The sequence below is a fragment of the Esox lucius genome, chromosome 19 (assembly GCF_011004845.1).
Source record: "Esox lucius isolate fEsoLuc1 chromosome 19, fEsoLuc1.pri, whole genome shotgun sequence".
Lineage (NCBI taxonomy): Eukaryota > Metazoa > Chordata > Actinopteri > Esociformes > Esocidae > Esox > Esox lucius.
The window spans coordinates 28,240,077-28,259,767 of record NC_047587.1 but is presented as its reverse complement, the minus strand read 5'-3'; the positions used below and the strand labels follow the sequence as shown (position 1 = coordinate 28,259,767).

Here is a 19,691-nt window from a genome sequence, read left to right as displayed (position 1 = left end):
TTTTAATTAGCTTCACTTCCAAAAAAGAAAATATTTCTATGTTGAGTCTGTAGTTAATCATAATTAATGTGCACAAATCCACAGAGAGAATAAACAAAGCTCCAGTAATACATGTTCTGTTAGATATTCAGTGTTGAGTTTGGATTTAAAGGTATTCATGTAGGACAAGAGTGCTAGATTCTTTGCAGTGAAGAACTGGATATGTGATTAAAGCTGTAAAACAAATTCTGCCAATAAACAATATGTGGTAACACAGTAAGAACATGTTAATTTTGACAGTACTCCTGAATAAAATAACAACTGACAGTCACAACCTAACCTTTGGGAAGGTGTTGTAGTGACTTTTTATCTGTAATGTACTCAAGCTTCAGAGGAGCTGTTCAAAGACAAGAATGTCTATGGGTTCAATTAGTGATAAAAGCATGAACATAGCAACATGATCAAATGTGAGTCTAGAAATGTCCTTTTTTCATACCTCTCAGATATAGGAAAGACAATTCAACACCTTGAACATTTAAGTGATATATGTTTGGATTATTTATGTGTGGATTAATTGTGTCATATGGAATGAGAGTGAGCTTTCCAGCCATATACCAAAATATTCTAACCTTGGATGTTAGGGGTGCAAGCAGATTGAGATGGAAAGTAGGATAGAAGATAGAAAGTGTGTAATAATTTGAAAGCCTATTGAGAAGTAGGTTATTGTAAAAGAAATGTTGGATGTAAACTAAAGCTGTGTTGTTTTGCTGTTAGCTGATGGGTAAAATACATATCCTGTCGTTTTAAAATATGACTGGAGTCAGCAACTTCTGAACACAGAAACGGAGGACACATGGCGTCATTTATATCTGCTTTGAAAAAAGGTTTCCGGAGTGGCAGTCAGCAGCAAAATAAACTCCCTCAAGTATTGCCATGGTGAAATGTTTGATACAACAGCTCCCTCTGCTGACAGAGATTATTGATGCCTGTTCTTCGTCCCATGTATAAGAGAAATCATTCTGCTTACCTGTGTCTTAATTGTTCTGCCGACTCGATTTACACGTGAGTTTAACATACTTTCCTTGGGGCGTGTTGCATGGCCCTGTAATACAGAATCACACACTACAGTATATTTTCACTATTTCAAGTGTTTGATATTTCTGATCCAATCCTCTCCTTTTTTTATCTTTTTTTTTTTTAGCTTTTTAGTAGGTATTAAGGCATAAGTTAAGTTCTAGTGGTTATTAGAACTTCACAGAGTCATATTATTTCAATCTGCCAAAGGAAAGAAAAGATGTAATCAGTAAATGACTAATAAACAGTGTGAAAGTGTGAAACATTAATGATTTCAAAACAAATTCCTGAAGTAATGTTTAATATATTTTATTAAATAATATCTAAAGTAACATTTTAATTTCCCTTGTCTCAAATGGCACTGTCCCTATTCTTCTCCAACTCAACAAATCATGCATTTCAATTGCATCTGTTCATTGCTAGTTAGATGTGCTGTAAGTTATATAAACCGTTATAAATTAGTAATGTTACAATATGTCGTTATAACATTGTTAAAATAACAGATGCTTTACATCTTCTCATTGGCTTGTAAAGTTTCTATATTGTGAGCACGAAACGCACAGTGGCTTAGATAAACACCCTAGAAATGTTGGAACCTAGATAGGAAACTAGAGGGGACAAAACTTGTTTGGTGGTCAGTACTCTTCTGGTGCCTATTGAAGATTATAAGAGTACCTACGATCAGTGGTTAGGTCCAGATGCGGCTTAAGGCAGAATGTATATCAGCAAAATGAACAGGTGGCATAAATAGGCACATTAAGTGGACTGGCATGTTAACGCTTTCCTTCCACAGATGTGTGGGCTCAAAGCTGCGGATTGGTTGGATAATGCTCAGGCTGCGTAAGACAGAGGCGGGGCGAATGGGATGCGGGGATGCGCTGCAGTGAAGCTGAGAATCATGCTGAACCGCATTGTCAGATCTGAGTGTATGGTCTATTTTGCCAAAGAGAAACATCTTTAAGTTTTCATCCATCTCATCATTATTGTGTACCACATTTTTGCTGGTGGTTAATGATTTTCAACAAGTTTGCCCCTTTTCTCCTTGCAGGTTGATTGCGACAACGTAAGGTTTCCTCCTCCCGCCTCTTCTATCCTTGGCGCTGATTGACATTCCTGCAGATCAAAGATCGCTTTCATTTGCTGTTATGGTAACTCGTTTCTGCGGCAGTTGTGTTGGCGTGCTGTGTAGAAGGAAGTAACCTGGCGTGCTCCCATAATGGCCTCAGAGCCGGCGGAGTAGGCTAATGGAATCAGTAGCCTACTGCAGCCATGGCCAGATCAACAAACAGAAGCTCCAAGGATGGGGATTCAAGGGTGTCCGCTCCCACGGACCGGGCAGAGGCGCGGGACCTGTGCGACCCCAGGGAACTCTCTCTTGAAGAAGTGTTGAAATCGTACGAGCAGCCCATAAACGAAGAGCAGGCTTGGGCGGTGTGTTATCAATGCTGCGGCGGGCTGAGAGTTCCGAGCCCGCTCACTGTGACCGGTGTAATTTACCGGATAAAAGACCCGTCATCTATACTCCTACTCAGGGATGGGACGGTTTCCCTGCAGCTTTGCAACAATGGTAAGAGAGCCTACTTGTCTTATTTATCGAAGTTCCTGCTATCCTTCACCCTGGCAAATAGTACACTAGCCTTAAATATTTATAATTGTTGTGTTTAATATTCCGCATTTGATCCTAACATTTGATAAAGATTTCGCTGTTGTTTTGAATGGGCAAGTCACAATAAATGCGTCAGTTGCACTCTCTCCCTTAACGGGTGTATTGGATTATGCTAGTAGGCTAAATGATCAATTATTAATTTAGTGCAATTTTCCTTTGTATCTGCTACAGTTAAGTAGCCTGTTATGAAGCTTATAGACCACAGCTTCACTGTCCCATTCAGTTCAGGATTCCTTTGGTCGACAAGAAAATACCTGAGGCCACTGCGGGCCGGGGCTCAAAGCGAACCTCGGTCACAGTACATGACATAACTAAAACTGGGCAATGACATGATAAGATAAAATATACAACTGGGAGAAGAAATAGATAGTAGGCTGTAAATTACGAATTGTTAAGACATTAAGAGTGACCATGGAAAGAAGTCAAAGACAAATATGAAATCCCCTTATCACTATGCTTATTCTCTGTTTTAAGTAGTCTACTCTATAGAAGAAGACAATTAGACTAAATAAAACATGGAAATTAAATCACAACACCTTGGACACTAGAAATCCAGGCTAAATATCAGATAATCAGAATTATAGTAGTATTTTTGTCACAGTTATATATATTTTTGTCTTGTTAAGATGTAGCACTTTATACTGGAGAGTTGAAACCCACTATACATTAGAAACCCATCGAGGGTACAGCTCAGCCAAGTTTGAGATTTTTCACTGACTACCAGCCAACATGTCACCTTGAGAATGATTACTGAGAGATGTGTTAATCATTAGATTCATTGTTGCTGTATATTTGTTGTATGTATGCCATATGAAAATCTATGTTTAAAAAAACAAATTGAAAGTAAATGTATTCAGTCAACTCATATATTAAGTACCGGGTCCTTGAGTTTTGCATTATTATCATAAATACGTGAAAAAACAGCTTTTCTGTGTGGTTATGATGTGACATACACTAATAACAGAATGGTAGACCAGTCATAAAAAGGAATAAGACAGTGTTTGTCCTGCTCATCCTTTCATAGACTGCTGATTGGTGGGTTCAAACTGCCTGTATAATTGTTCCCCCAAAATGTATTTAGGGTTTAAGTGGGAATGTACTTTAAATGTATTGATAATATTGGATTAAGGTATCCATCTACATCAGGATTAAAAGTTAAAGAATTTGACAAAATACAATAAAATGTGTCATGTTTTTTCAATGTAGTTCAATTTAACTTATTTAATTGAATGTGAATCCAGTATTTCAATAATAATCTTTCTTGAAATAAAATATTTTGAATGCATTTTACTGTTGAATGCAACAAAATATAAAAGTATTGCGGTGTGCTTTTCTCATTAATAGTTTTATTTGCTCTGACTTAATCTGCACTGATTTAATCTGGCATTATAATATTTAAAGACAAAACTAATTAAAGCCTGTCAAAGTTGCACAAATATATCTCCTTCAGTTGTTGATATTTGGTTGCTTAGACAACCAAACACCATTCAATATAAACTGTGTAAGTAGCCTAGTGTAAGTAGCCTATTAACTTGTCGCAAGTGAAATTATTATAGGTTTAGTCTCTTAACTAAACCAAAAATACAAACTAAAGAATAAAATGAAGCCAGTGGCTCAGATGAAAAAATCTGAGCTTTAGAAAACTTGTCTGAATGATTAAAAGATACACAGTCTTAGTTTGAGGTTAAGGTAAATGTTTTAGCATGTAATTGAAGAAAACTTACATGTTCAGGATAGCATTCAAAGGTTGAAGATCTTTCACAATTAATATAATAATTGTGAAAGAAATTTATTATCTTTCACAACTGTGCAGGATCTCAAACATCATTGATCACTTGGACTATGTAATTTTAATGGACAATCAACTGCATTCCAGGTAAATTAGTAGTGCCATTAGGTGATGCACAGTGAAAAAACGTACTCTGTATACAGGACAAAACATCTGACATTGAATTGGGATTTGAATTTTCTTGTGCTTTTAAATGCTTGAAACATTTAAACATTTAAATGACAACTAAATAAACAGAACTCTGTTTCTGGAATTTGGCTGTGCCTAGATGGTTAAAAGCATCACCAGACAAGTGCAAGATGGTAAAACCCATTTTCTCTCTCAGACACTGTCTGTGTCCTTGGTTACGAGACACTGATTGGCCGTAATGAAACCTGTCTAACTGGTTCAAAAAGGATCTGTTACTCTCTTCTAATGGGCTTGAATAGAAACAACTTAAACCTCCTGAGAGAGAATAGTACAACGACCCTGTGTCAGGCAGACTCTTTGTCCAGGCACAGACACTATATTCAGACTGGCCCTGTTTACTGGGGGCTTAGCCCTGCTCTCAGTGCTTTGTTCTGCAATGAAGGAGCAGCATTGGCCCCTCATCCAGGCCTAGCCTCCGGTTTTGCATTTCTGCTGTGCTGAACATATAGTTCTAGGCCTCCGGGGTGTCATTACAGACATCTGAGCCCTGCACTTCCTTCCTGTACACACCGAACACTGAGCCATTACTGACCAGCTGAGTTGTGACTGCAGAACAGGAGGCGTATGCAATTCAATGTGACTGTCCAATGAGAAATGTGTATTGTAGAGATGTAAGAGGATCAATAGTGGGAAACTGATACATTTTGTCTGCATTTGCTACTGTATATCACTTTCTGTTTATTTTAATAACCTCTGCAAGACGTGCATTGATAATATCATATCAGTGTGTTGTACATGAAACATTCGTGAAATTCTTGGCGAGCACCAGACCTTATCAGGTGAAGAGCGGGCATGTGACCATCAAACAGTTAATGTTGCCATGGTAATACAGCTGCATGCCTCCTTCCTTGTCTTCATAGATGACACAGATGAACCTCCCGTCCCACCAATCGCAGAGCGCCAGGTGAGTTTCCGAACCCCCCCCCCCCCCGTTTTCACTTGCATCACACAGCCCACTGACACTGGTCTTTTCTACGAGGCCACATCGGCGCCGCATGTCCCCGGTCTCGGACCCACATCCCTCCACCCGAGGCCTTCAGCTTGTTGCTTTGTCCCTTTCATTTCCTCAACTTGTGCTTGTCTCCTCAGCTGGTCCAGGCTCTGGGCGTGGCCATTTACCAGGCCCTGGACTGGGGTCTGGACGACAGCGAGGAGAGGGAGTTGAGTCCTCAGCTGGAGGGGCTCATTGAGCGCATGGCGGGGGGAGGACCCAGCCTCCAGGCTGACTGCGGCGCGGCCAACGGAACAGCAGACGAGGGCTACAGTGGACAGGAAGAGGAAGAAGAGGAAGACGAGGGAGACAAAGGGGCTGTAAGGCCGGTGTGTACGTTTCGCCAGGTCATGGCTCTGTGTGCCTCCAGACTGGCCAACCCCGCCCTCGCCCCAGACCACTACCAAGCTGTGTGCCGGGCACTGTTCGTTGAGACTCTTGAGCTGCAAACCTTCTTGACCAGAATCCAAGATGCCAAGGAGGTTTGTTCCTGATTCCACAGCAGCCAGGTGTAAAACACTGATGTCCCCTGTTGCCTGAATGGGTTATTATCAGTGTGTTGTCGTTTCACTGTAGATGCTGAAGAAGATCAAAACAGAGGACCCTCAGGGGGACACTGCTGAGATCGATGCTCTGAGAAACACTGACTGGGTGAGACACTGGGAGGTAGTACATGTGGGGCTGTGATGGTGTGTGTGAGGTAGTACATGTGGGGCTGTGACGGTGTGTGTGAGGTAGTACATGTGGGGCTGTGACGGTGTGTGTGAGGTAGTACATGTGGGGCCGTGACGGTGTGTGTGTGTGTGAGGTAGTACATGTGGGGCTGTGACAGGGTGTGTGTGAGGTAGTACATGTGGGCTGTGACAGTGTGTGTGAGGTAGTACATGTGGGGCTGTGACGGTGTGTGTGTGTGAGGTAGTACATGTAGAGCTGTGACGGGGTGTGTGTGAGGTAGTACATGTGGGGCTGTGACGGTGTGTGTGTGAGGTAGTACATGTGGGGCCGTGACGGTGTGTGTGTGAGGTAGTACATGTGGGGCCGTGACGGGGTGTGTGTGAGGTAGTACATGTGGGGCTGTGACGGTGTGTGTGTGTGAGGTAGTACATGTGGGGCTGTGACGGTGTGTGTGTGTGAGGTAGTACATGTGGGGCTGTGACGGTGTGTGTGTGTGAGGTAGTACATGTGGGGCTGTGACGGTGTGTGTGTGTGAGGTAGTACATGTGGGGCTGTGACGGTGTGTGTGTGTGAGGTAGTACATGTGGGGCTGTGACGGTGTGTGTGTGTGAGGTAGTACATGTGGGGCTGTGACAGGGTGTGTGTGAGGTAGTACATGTGGGGCTGTGACAGGGTGTGTGTGAGGTAGTACATGTGGGTCCGTGACAGTGTGTGTGTGAGGTAGTACATGTGGGCTGTGACAGTGTGTGTGAGGTAGTACATGTAGAGCTGTGACGGGGTGTGTGTGAGGTAGTACATGTGGGGCTGTGACGGTGTGTGTGTGAGGTAGTACATGTGGGGCTGTGACGGGATGTGTGTGAGGTAGTACATGTGGGGCTGTGACGGGGTGTGTGTGTGAGGTAGTAAATGTGGGGCTGTGACAGTGTGTGTGTGAGGTAGTACATGTGGGGCCGTGACAGTGTGTGTGTGAGGTAGTACATGTGGGCTGTGACAGTGTGTGTGAGGTAGTACATGTGGGGCTGTGACGGTGTGTGTGTGTGAGGTAGTACATGTAGAGCTGTGACGGGGTGTGTGTGAGGTAGTACATGTGGGGCTGTGACGGGGTGTGTGTGAGGTAGTACATGTGGGGCTGTGACGGTGTGTGTGTGAGGTAGTACATGTGGGGCCGTGACAGTGTGTGTGTGAGGTAGTACATGTGGGGCTGTGACGGGATGTGTGTGAGGTAGTACATGTGGGGCTGTGACGGGGTGTGTGTGTGAGGTAGTACATGTGGGGCTGTGACGGTGTGTGTGTGTGAGGTAGTACATGTGGGGCCGTGACAGGGTGTGTGTGAGGTAGTACATGTGGAGCTGTGATGGGATGTGTGTGAGGTAGTACATGTGGGGCTGTGACGGGGTGTGTGTGTGAGGTAGTACATGTGGGGCTGTGACAGTGTGTGTGTGTGAGGTAGTACATGTGGGGCTGTGACGGTGTGTGTGTGAGGTAGTACATGTGGGGCTGTGACAGGGTGTGTGTGAGGTAGTACATGTGGGGCTGTGACGGTGTGTGTGTGTGAGGTAGTACATGTGGGGCTGTGACGGTGTGTGTGTGTGAGGTAGTACATGTGGGGCTGTGACGGTGTGTGTGTGTGAGGTAGTACATGTGGGGCTGTGACGGTGTGTGTGTGTGAGGTAGTACATGTGGGGCTGTGACAGGGTGTGTGTGAGGTAGTACATGTGGGGCTGTGACAGGGTGTGTGTGAGGTAGTACATGTGGGTCCGTGACAGTGTGTGTGTGAGGTAGTACATGTGGGGCTGTGACAGGGTGTGTGTGAGGTAGTACATGTGGGTCCGTGACAGTGTGTGTGTGAGGTAGTACATGTGGGCTGTGACAGTGTGTGTGAGGTAGTACATGTAGAGCTGTGACAGGGTGTGTGTGAGGTAGTACATGTGGGGCTGTGACGGTGTGTGTGTGAGGTAGTACATGTGGGGCTGTGACGGGATGTGTGTGAGGTAGTACATGTGGGGCTGTGACGGGGTGTGTGTGTGAGGTAGTAAATGTGGGGCTGTGACAGTGTGTGTGTGAGGTAGTACATGTGGGGCTGTGACAGTGTGTGTGTGAGGTAGTACATGTGGGCTGTGACAGTGTGTGTGAGGTAGTACATGTGGGGCTGTGACGGGGTGTGTGTGTGAGGTAGTACATGTAGAGCTGTGACGGGGTGTGTGTGAGGGAGTACATGTGGGGCCGTGACAGGGTGTGTGTGAGGTAGTACATGTGGGTCCGTGACAGTGTGTGTGTGAGGTAGTACATGTGGGCTGTGACAGTGTGTGTGAGGTAGTACATGTAGAGCTGTGACGGGGTGTGTGTGAGGTAGTACATGTGGGGCTGTGACGGTGTGTGTGTGAGGTAGTACATGTGGGGCTGTGACGGGATGTGTGTGAGGTAGTACATGTGGGGCTGTGACGGGGTGTGTGTGTGAGGTAGTAAATGTGGGGCTGTGACAGTGTGTGTGTGAGGTAGTACATGTGGGGCCGTGACAGTGTGTGTGTGAGGTAGTACATGTGGGCTGTGACAGTGTGTGTGAGGTAGTACATGTGGGGCTGTGACGGGGTGTGTGTGTGAGGTAGTAAATGTGGGGCTGTGACAGTGTGTGTGTGAGGTAGTATATGTTGGGCCGTGAGAGTGTGTGTGTGGATTAGTACATGTGGGCTGTGACAGTGTGTGTGAGGTAGTACATGTGGGGCTGTGACGGTGTGTGTGTGTGAGGTAGTACATGTAGAGCTGTGACGGGGTGTGTGTGAGGTAGTACATGTGGGGCTGTGACGGTGTGTGTGTGAGGTAGTACATGTGGGGCTGTGACGGTGTGTGTGTGAGGTAGTACATGTGGGGCTGTGACGGTGTGTGTGTGAGGTAGTACATGTGGGGCTGTGACGGGATGTGTGTGAGGTAGTACATGTGGGGCTGTGACGGGGTGTGTGTGTGAGGTAGTACATGTGGGGCTGTGACGGTGTGTGTGTGTGAGGTAGTACATGTGGGGCCGTGACAGGGTGTGTGTGAGGTAGTACATGTGGAGCGGTGATGGGATGTGTGTGAGGTAGTACATGTGGGGCTGTGACGGGGTGTGTGTGTGAGGTAGTACATGTGGGGCTGTGACAGTGTGTGTGTGTGAGGTAGTACATGTGGGGCTGTGACGGTGTGTGTGTGAGGTAGTACATGTGGGGCTGTGACAGGGTGTGTGTGAGGTAGTACATGTGGGGCTGTGACGGTGTGTGTGTGTGAGGTAGTACATGTGGGGCTGTGACGATGTGTGTGTAAGGTAGTACATGTGGGGCTGTGACGGTGTGTGTGTGAGGTAGTACATGTGGGGCCGTGACAGTGTGTGTGTGAGGTAGTACATGTGGGGCTGTGACGGGATGTGTGTGAGGTAGTACATGTGGGGCTGTGACAGTGTGTGTGTGAGGTAGTACATGTGGGGCTGTGACGGTGTGTGTGTGTGAGGTAGTACATGTGGGGCCGTGACAGGGTGTGTGTGAGGTAGTACATGTGGAGCTGTGACGGGATGTGTGTGAGGTAGTACATGTGGGGCTGTGACGGGGTGTGTGTGTGAGGTAGTACATGTGGGGCTGTGACAGTGTGTGTGTGTGAGGTAGTACATGTGGGGCTGTGACGGTGTGTGTGTGAGGTAGTACATGTGGGGCTGTGACAGGGTGTGTGTGAGGTAGTACATGTGGGGCTGTGACGGTGTGTGTGTGTGAGGTAGTACATGTGGGGCTGTGACGATGTGTGTGTGTGAGGTAGTACATGTGGGGCTGTGACAGTGTGTGTGTGTGAGGTAGTACATGTGGGGCTGTGACGGTGTGTGTGTGAGGTAGTACATGTGGGGCTGTGACAGGGTGTGTGTGAGGTAGTACATGTGGGGCTGAGACGGGATGTGTGTGAGGTAGTACATGTGGGGCTGAGACGGGGTGTGTGTGAGGTAGTACATGTGGGGCTGTGTGTGTTTGTGTTTTGCAGACTCGCCTCTGGGTCCAGCTGATGAAGGAGCTGAGACAGGGGGTGAAGCTGAAGAAAGTGCAGGAGAAGGAGTTCAACCCACTTCCCACCGAGTTCAGCCTCACACCCTTTGAGATGCTAATGCAGGACATCCGCACCCGCAAATTCCAGCTACGGAAAGTCATGGTGAGCCAGGTAGTGGCACTGATGAGAGGATTCCTGATCAGTGGATTGGAGAGTGTCAACACAAACTACCATTCAACCCACTGAATTGAGAACATACACTAAACATCAAATGACACCAAATAGAGCAGGAAAAATTTATTCAGGATTCCGCAAGTGTATAGATCAGATAGCATCAAAGTTGCCCATTCCTGATTGAACAACCATAGTTATTTTAACTGTATTTATCTCCTGGTCTCTGTAGGTGGGTGGCGACATCCCCACACGGGTGAAAAGAAATGCCCATGAGCTCATTTTGGACTTTATCAGGTCTCGCCCTCCACTGAAACCAGTGAGTCTCCCTCCACTACAGTTTGTTCTGTTTATGTGATTGCAGTCCACCTGTGCCAGCACTAGTTGTGAGTCACAGTCTGAGCTGGGTCCTATGTGGTGGTCTGTTTCTCTTGTGTTCTCAGCCTGGCTGTGCTTTGTTGTGTTGTGTTCCCTGCTAGGTGTCCGAGCGCAACCTGCCCCCTCCTCCTCAGAGGCCACAGTCCCTTCATGAACGCGTCCTTGCTGAAATAAAACAGGAGCGCAAACTGAAGCCTGTAGACCCACCCAGCTCCAAGAGATGTATGGGTGTCTCTGTACTGAACACAGAAAGCAATAATACAGGTTTTTCTAGTACGGTCGTCTTCTTGTAGACTTTTTAATTATTTTTGGGTACATGTTCCCATTTGAAATGAATTATTATGGTACCATAACCATGGGAAAACCGTTGTTGCAAAAAGAGTAAAGATGAAACACCAGTAGGAGTAGTAACAATGTACCGCCAGTCGGAGTAGTAACATTTTACCACCAGTCAGAGTAGTAACCTTGTACCACCAGTATGAGTAGTAACAGTGTACCACCAGTAGGAGTATTAACATTGTACCACCAGTAGGAGTAGTAACATTACACCAACAGTAGGAGTAGTAACGTTACACCACCAGTAGGAGTAGTAACATTGTACCACCAGTAGGAGTAGTAACATTTTACCCCCAGTAGGACTAGTAACATTGTACCACCAGTAGGAGTAGTAACATTGTACCCCCAGTAGGAGTAGTAACACCAATCAATGAAACACTAATCAGGCATTATAGGTAAATTAGCATTTTCTGAAGTTCTGGCCACATATTCTCAAATCTAAGGTCAGAATCCTTTTAAAAAGCATTTAGCAGTGGTTATGACTGTTCCTTCCCCTTTCCATTAATTTAATATCACCAGATGACAATTGACACCAGCTAATGTAAGACATGATAACATAATAATAATTTTCTGTAATGTTCTCCTCGCAATAACATATCACCAACACTTGATATTAGACTAAGCATCACTACTGGGTAGTCAACTGGGTTACCCTAAGGACTGTAAACAATGCATGAATGTGCATTTTCACACTATAAATGACCTAATTTGTCCTTTTATATTGATAATTATTCCACATTTAAAAGTTTTTTCCATTGTTGACACAAATACCATTGCAATTTGAGATTGTCCCGTAAATATTTCATTGATATGAAGACTGTGACATGAACTTCAATGTCCCCTAAACATATCATCGACATAAACACTGTATAAACTGCTTTGATGTGTTTTTGTTCAATCTTTGTGTTTTGTCTTTTATTTCTCAGCATTTGGCTCCCTCCCATGTCTGGCAAAAGCCTGCCCTTGTGATTTCAAATCCACTTCCTGTATGGACCTGTCCATCTCAGATCCTGGCACCCGACCAGCATCTCGCCCTCGTATTCTGCTCAAAGCCCCCACGCTTCAAGAGATGGAGGAGATGAACATATTTGAGGTAGAGGGATGAAAGAAGAGAAAACCATATGGTTTAGTCAAGTAATTTGGCCACCTCGTACTTTTATTTTGCCCACATTTAACGGCAGCTTCCGTCCACAAAGTTCACGTACCGTATCTTCCACTGCCTCCATCTGCCCTTCCGGTTGTGCAGGATGAGGATTCTCCTGACAGTGGGGAGGTCACCCGCGCTGAGAGTTTCCCCTCGTCTATGAAACGTGACCGATCGTTCTCAGAACACGACCTGGCCGAGCTCAGGGGGGAGATGCTTCCCTCGCTGTCTGACTCCGGCCACCTGGGAAGGGCTTTGATGCAGATGGGGGAGAGGCCACGGTCACACACGCTGTCAGGGACTCGGCTGCCCCACGCACACAGAGGTCAGTAGGCCCGTCTCACTGAGCCTCTTCTCAAGTCAGGCAGTTTCAGCTGTCGGCCAGCAGGGGGAGCACTTCAATATGTCTTCATGTGATATGGTGACTGCACTCATCAGGTTTGGTTTATGAAACCAATGGATTGAAATTGTCCTTTCACCTCCAATAGTTATTCATGTTAGAAAGGTAGCCTCATTTTTTTTTAAATGAAATAATCGCTTTGTTTTAAATTGTGTAAAAACGTGCATCTCCACTGAAAAAAGTACATCCAAGCGTGGATTACTAAAGCGTGGATTACTAAAGCGTGAATTACTAAAGCATGGATTACTAAAGCGTGGATTACAACGGCATTAATAAAACATTTGGTGGCAGCCGTCTTAGTGCCAACATCATTTTAACTGCTATCAAACCTAACAACATCATATGTCTTTGCTGAAGTGACATGACTTTTGGTGATTTATTGTTAAAGATGTTGTTAGGTTTGATAGTTTTTTTGTATGATTTCAGCCAGTGGTTGTTGAAGTGGTGTTCATGAGCCAGAACAAGGCAGAGTGGTTTGTGTGCTGCTTTATCTGAGTGTTGTACTACATGAGATGGGCTTAAAAAAAAACAAGATAAAAATGATTCCAATTCATCCCAAACTGCATTTGTAATATAATGATTTATTTTTTTATATCTGAAGGTTTGTTACAATGTTTTTATCTAAATGAATTATGTGATTCAATCCATTCCATAATTGTCCATAATGATTTAGGTTGAAAGGCGTTACTGCTGATGTGTAATTTAAATGTAAGTGCTTCATGATGGATACTAATCAACTTATAAAGATGTACAGACAACAACCAGCTTGCTATAAATGTAGAAGGAAAGCAGCTAATGGGTTTGATAGATTTGTTTTACCTGTCTTCTTACCCACCCCTCATTTGTGAGGGAGGCGTGCTGCCATAGCCAATAAGTTAGGAAGTAGCCTGGCACGCAGAACTGGACCAGAGCAGGAGCCTGTCTTCCGTTTCTGTTGAGCGTGAGTTATGAGTGCACAGGTGTCTCAGGACCTGAACCTCATCTTCCATCTCAAACGTCCAATCTCAGGGCAAACACAGTGAAAACCACAAATCCCCTGAGTTGGTTGGACATGAGAGAACAGAAAGTAAGGGTTGAGTGATGTCTAGCCTTCTGTTCTATGAGAATGTTAACCTCTGTTAATCACAGGCATGTAGAAATTGCAGTCATCAGCAGCTGATTTACATTAGCCTACATTTAGCCAGCTCTTTTTTCTGGTGCTTGCTCTAACCCTGAGTCTTGGCTGTGGTTAGGCCCAGTAGGAGTTGCCCATGTCTCCAGGTTAGTCCTCATTTCGTTTATACCTTTACAGATATCAAAACTTAGTCTTATAGGTTACATTGCATGCTACCAGTACCTAGATTTCTGGATTTCTTCTGACCTCAATGATGTTCCTCTCTTGAACATAAAAAAACAAGCCTCATTTGCAAATGTTCCTTTATGCATTTTAATGCTCCACCAAAAATAAAGATCTGTTTATTGTATCCCCATTATCGCATATAATGTCAACAGCTAGTCTTCAAGAGTGTGTGGGTGGGTGTGTGGGTGAGTGTGTGGGTGGGTGTGTGGGTGAGTGTGTAGGTGAGTGTGTGTGTGGGTGGGTGTGTGTGTTCGGGCATATGTGTGAGAAGGGATGTGTCTGAGACATCACCACAAATGTATCTCTGACTGTGAGAACATGGACTGTGATTCAAAGATTCTTTCTCCTTCCTCTCTGGTCCTCATCTCCCTATTCTCTGTTTTTCCTCCTTTCATCTCTAAATGTCTCCCTTACCGAGCCAGGCTGGGTGAACCAATCCCCTGGCCATCTCTCACTCAGCTCTGTGGAGGAGACGACAGAGGGGGCAGACACCGCCTCCCACTCTCGGAGTGGCAATAAACACCAGTGGATGGTAAGTGGCCCATGACCTTTGAACACCTCTCCGTGTCGCTTCCCTGGATGGCCTCCAGTTCGTCCTGACCGGACCGTTCGATGCTAATCCCCTCTCTTTCCACTCCCTCCTCAATCCCTGTCAAGGAGGAATTCAGTCACCCAGTGGAGAGTCTTGCCTTAACAGTGGATGAGGTCATCAATGTGCGCCGTGTGCTGGTGAAAGCAGAGATGGAGAAGTACCTGCAGAACAAGGAACTCTATTGCAATTTGAGGAGAGGCAAGGTACATGCAGTTCAGTCACATCCTTGGTTAATGTTTTCTCTCAGCCTTGTGAATTACTGTCCAACTACAGTATTTGAATATGTCACCCAGGTGTGCTGTTGCTGCAAGATTAAGTTCCCCCTCTTCTCCTGGCCATCCACCTGCCTGCTATGTAAAAGGTCAGTAGACACTACCATTTGTGCTGGTATGTTAATACACAATTCTTTCGAAGGAACAACAAATTGCCTTTATTTGAAGTTGGTCCCTGATCAAGAAACACCAAAATATTGATGGTCTAGACATACCATGGTGATTTTGATGGAATAGCACCTAAAGCTCTGCTGTCAGATTCATAACTGTCCCTGTGATTCTGTCTCTTTCAGGTCTGTCTACCAGATTCACAACTGTCAAGTGATTCTGTCTCTTTCAGGTCTCTCTGCCAGATTCATAACTGTCCCTATGATTCTGTCTCTTTCAGGTCTCTCTGCCAGATTCATAACTGTCCCTGTGATTCTGTCTCTTTCAGGTCTCTCTGCCAGTTTCATAACTGTCCCTGTGATTCTGTCTCTTTCAAGTCTGGCTGTCAGATTCATAACTGTCCCTTTGATTCTGTCTCTTTCAGGTCTGTCTGTCAGATTCATAACTGTCCCTGTGATTCTGTCTCTTTCAGGTCTCTCTGCCAGTTTCATAACTGTCCCTGTGATTCTGTCTCTTTCAGGTCTCTCTGCCAGTTTCATAACTGTCCCTGTGATTCTGTCTCTTTCAAGTCTGGCTGTCAGATTCATAACTGTCCCTTTGATTCTGTCTCTTTCAGGTCTGTCTGTCAGATTCATAACTGTCCCTGTGATTCTGTCTCTTTCAGGTCTCTCTGCCAGTTTCATAACTGTCCCTGTGATTCTGTCTCTTTCAGGTCTCTCTGCCAGTTTCATAACTGTCCCTGTGATTCTGTCTCTTTCAAGTCTGGCTGTCAGATTCATAACTGTCCCTTTGATTCTGTCTCTTTCAGGTCTGTCTGTGGATCCTGCAGTGCTAAGGTACCTTAAAGACCTTTCTGTTTGTCACTATAATGGTTCTGAATGTGTTTTTCCCTGTGCTTTCTGGTGGTTTGAGTTACAATTTTTTACAATTGCTAACATTCTTTTGTCCAATCTGTAGTCACATTTTCTAAATACTAAAAACAATTAGCACAACATCCGTGTGTTAAGGACCATATACGTTAACACAATTCATGTTGTTTTTCACAGAATGTGCAGTCAGTTAAAACGTTTCTAAAATTAAATTATATTTTCTTTACATACAATCTTACCCAATACTAAAATAATTGGGGGGGTTTTGTCTAATTTACCTATGCTTGCACACAGCATACCAGAAATGAAGACCTAATGTTCAAAACCTTTAGTATAGGCTCTATTTCAGCAACAATGGCAGCTCAAAAGTATATTGAAACAGCTGTTAAGCATTTTTGAATGAACAGATCATTGAAATATTGAGAAATAGCTGATTTTCCTGTAAGTTGTTTGATTTTTACACATTTGGAACCAAAGACCAAATGTGATTTTTGTTGATCACTGGCAGCAGTTTCATGTTGCTAGTAAAACTTTCCCTGAAGCAATTCTGTCACTTACAATTTTTTTCTAATGTACATTCTATAAAGTAAAGATTACTCATTCACTTTTAGATATTATGTTGCCAAAAATACACAATTTGACACTCAACCAAAAAATTTACAGTGGTTTACTGTAAAAGCAAACTGAATCATAAAAAACTATGGATTTGATATTGTCTGTTGTATGCAGGTAGAACTGACACATACGAAGTAATGCGTTTTTTGTAATGCTATCAACTGAAAGTAATTGTGCAATATGTTCCTCTTGAATAGAAAACATGTCCTAGTGTTTTGACAAAATGATCAGATATTGAGTTGAGTTTGCCGTGTTTTGATAAGAGTTAGTGAATGCAGAGAGTTTTTTTGCATTTTGAAATGTAGAGTTGGTGTTTAATTAACAAAATGTGGTTATGAGCAGAAAATATACTATTTTTAATTGTGCGATGTAGTTGTGTTGCTGTGTTAAGAGTTTAGATAAACCCTAACTATAGATAAACGCTTGTTAGCAATTGTAGAAAACTGTAAATATATAAATCTTTCACAGGTGCAAAATATGTTAAGATATTCTGTGGTGGCTCATACTATTATTGTGATCTTAATCATGTCAATTATTTTGATCTGTGCCTCAGTTACCAGACCATTTGGATTTGTGATTCTGTGCTATGTAGGTTTGCGCCCTGGGCTGTTGTTGTTTGTTGTGTGAGATTGTGGTTTGTCTTTGCTGTGTGGTTATGTGTTTTTCTCATGGTTCTGAATATACTTTGGGATTGTGCCTTGAGGTTCTGTTGTGTTTTCTGTTGTATTTGATGCTATCTGTGTGTATGATTATGTTTGGTGATTCCATGCTTGTGTTTTTGTACAATGAGGATCTGAGTTTATAGTTTGAATATGTGGTTGTGTGTGTGTTTGGTTGCCTGTGGTATATGTTAGATGTTCTGTGCCGTTGTTTCCCCTTTAGACACACAGCTTTATCTTCTCTCATAATCCTTAATCATATCAAGACTGTCATTTCCTCTTCACGTTCTGCTTCTGATACAATCTATTTCAGTTCTATAAATGTCCTCCTCCTCCGCTCCAATGCCCATTTTAACTACCTAGTTTCCTCTGCCCTCTGCCACAGATGAAGATTCCTTCCAAGAAGATGGCCCACATCCCAGTCTATACTGTGGGCTTTCACAGCAGCCCAAAGAGCCATGGTCGCAAAAGTGAGGTCTACAAGTGAGTCTTGTTTGTCTGTCTGTACTATTTCATATACCTATCAGTCTATCTGAGTGACAATATGGACACTGAACTGCATCTCTCTTTACCTCTGCAGAGAAAGTCTTTACTCACAGCAGCCAATAGTAACTCGTGCTCAGTCTAATCGTTGTTCCTTCTCTACATCTCTCAGCATTATGTAATGCTTCCGCCAGATTTTTAATCGGCCATTATGTAATAATTAGTCATACGACTGCTCCGCAGACCGTCTTTAAAGGTCCAGCACTGGTCACATGGTCACCCAATTAAAATTGCCACGCTCCCCCAAAAAACACACTGCTCTCCAAAAGTGACCTTATCCGGTCTCAGCCAGATTCAACACCAACGCTAATCCCAATCAGCATTTTTTAACTGGAAGAAGATTTTGGATGATCATGTGACTGGAGTGGCTTTTCAACCCCCCGCAGACCACTAGAGCAAATACTCCAGGCCCCATGTGACACTTCAGGCCCAGACGGTCCATGGTCATGGTGAATACTTGGGTGAAACCACTGAGGGGTTATGACAGGTCTCTTCCTCACCTCAGATCCCTGCGTACCCTCTCCCGCCGATCCGTGGAGGAGGAGTTCCCACACCTGTACGCCCACGGCTGCAGCCTGCGGGACGTCTGCGCGGACTGCACCAAGTTTGTGGCTGATGTCATCTCGTCGAGCCGCAGGAGCCTGGACATCCTCAACAACACTCCCAAGAGGGAAGCTGGCACGCCCAAGCCCCAACCCCGGCCTCACGTATCAGCTCAGCCGCCTAGCTTGAAGAGGAAGAACAAGTGACTAGAGTGACTGTTGGTTAATCCCGCCCCCTTTAAAGGGTTGCACCTGTGTTGCACTACTAGCCCACTCAAACACCCCACCCACCCCACGCCCAGCCTGCAAGTAACCCCTCCCCCTGCTCAAGTGCTTGGTAAAAGTTGTTCCTCCTCCTCTGTGGAGAGGTTCATAGGAGGATGTGGCCTGGTGACAACCAATAGTCTGCCTTATAATGGCTTGACTCCCTGAGAGCGAGAGAGAGAGAGAGAGAGAGAGAGAGAGAGAAAGAGAGAGAGAGGGAGTAGTCTAGGGAGTAGTGGAGGGAAGCAGACAGGGGAGGTGGAAATGGGTGAGAGAGGAAGAGTTGGGTGAGAGAGGAAGAGGTTGGAAAGAGGAGATACTGTATATCTACTGTAGGAGCCACGTTGAGCTTTAGGCTAAACATTTAGCTCCATAGTTGCCTTCTAGTTATGAATGTAATATACCGTTTTAACACCAAAACAACACCTGTAAACGCTTCTTCCATGACCCACTTTCTCAGAACACTGGAGGGGGAATAATGTTTTTAGTTTTGAATGTGCTTGGATTGTCTGTGGTCCAACTTTAGTGCTTTGTGGCACTGACTGTCTGAATGAAACAGTCGAAGAAGACCAGTAAGGGTCAGTTCTGGGTAAATGGGATTCTGGGAGGGACATGTCCAATTGGCACCACACTGTGCTATCACTGCTGCTTTAGAATGATGTTAAGCCCCCTCTCTTGCCCATGGACCTGTGCGATCTGCTCTAATTTTCTAAACACTCAGTAAACCTCAACTGCAATAAATCTAATGTAAAAATGAAGTCCTTTGTGTGGATCTGTGGATATGTTCATCTTTACTTCAGAAGGCACAGGAGGCAATCTACTGTTGTATAGAACTGCTGTAGTCATGTTGCAATTGAGAAAATAAAGCATTGTTAAATAGGTTTTCATGTCCGGCAGAGGACATCTTAAGTACTATGTTACATCCTAGGCTAAGTGTTAAATGTTACGATCCTTCATAAGTTACACCTATAGTGTGGAATGTATGTTACATTGTTTTACACTGCTTCAGACCCCCTATAGTAAGAATGGAGATGCAGTGGGGCGTCAGAAGATGAAGTAAATGTCTCTGGGGATTTATTTAAACTCCGCCTATTTTATGA

The 19,691-nt window shown here is 44.4% G+C and overlaps 1 protein-coding gene across 6 annotated transcripts; it reads left to right on the top strand.

Annotated features, from left to right (window-relative positions):
* Nucleotides 1–1,897: 1,897 nt before the first annotated feature.
* spire2 (spire-type actin nucleation factor 2) lies at nt 1,898–19,343 on the top strand. 6 transcript variants are annotated; one of them, XM_034288119.1, is made up of 16 exons: nt 1,898–1,979; nt 2,102–2,620; nt 5,558–5,601; nt 5,787–6,170; nt 6,265–6,339; nt 10,357–10,530; nt 10,763–10,849; nt 11,010–11,181; nt 12,171–12,337; nt 12,491–12,713; nt 14,550–14,659; nt 14,785–14,922; nt 15,013–15,080; nt 15,908–15,935; nt 17,628–17,725; nt 18,291–19,343. In XM_034288119.1, exons 2-16 carry the CDS (start codon nt 2,323–2,325, stop codon nt 18,532–18,534), a joined length of 2,310 nt encoding a protein of 769 aa, XP_034144010.1. In that variant the 5' UTR covers nt 1,898–1,979; nt 2,102–2,322; the 3' UTR covers nt 18,535–19,343. The 6 variants fall into 6 exon arrangements, with proteins under 6 accessions (XP_034144010.1, XP_034144012.1, XP_034144011.1 ...); XM_034288121.1 differs by having other exon boundaries at nt 1,925–2,620; nt 11,010–11,130; XM_034288120.1 differs by having other exon boundaries at nt 1,925–2,620; nt 11,010–11,172.
* Nucleotides 19,344–19,691: the final 348 nt, after the last annotated feature.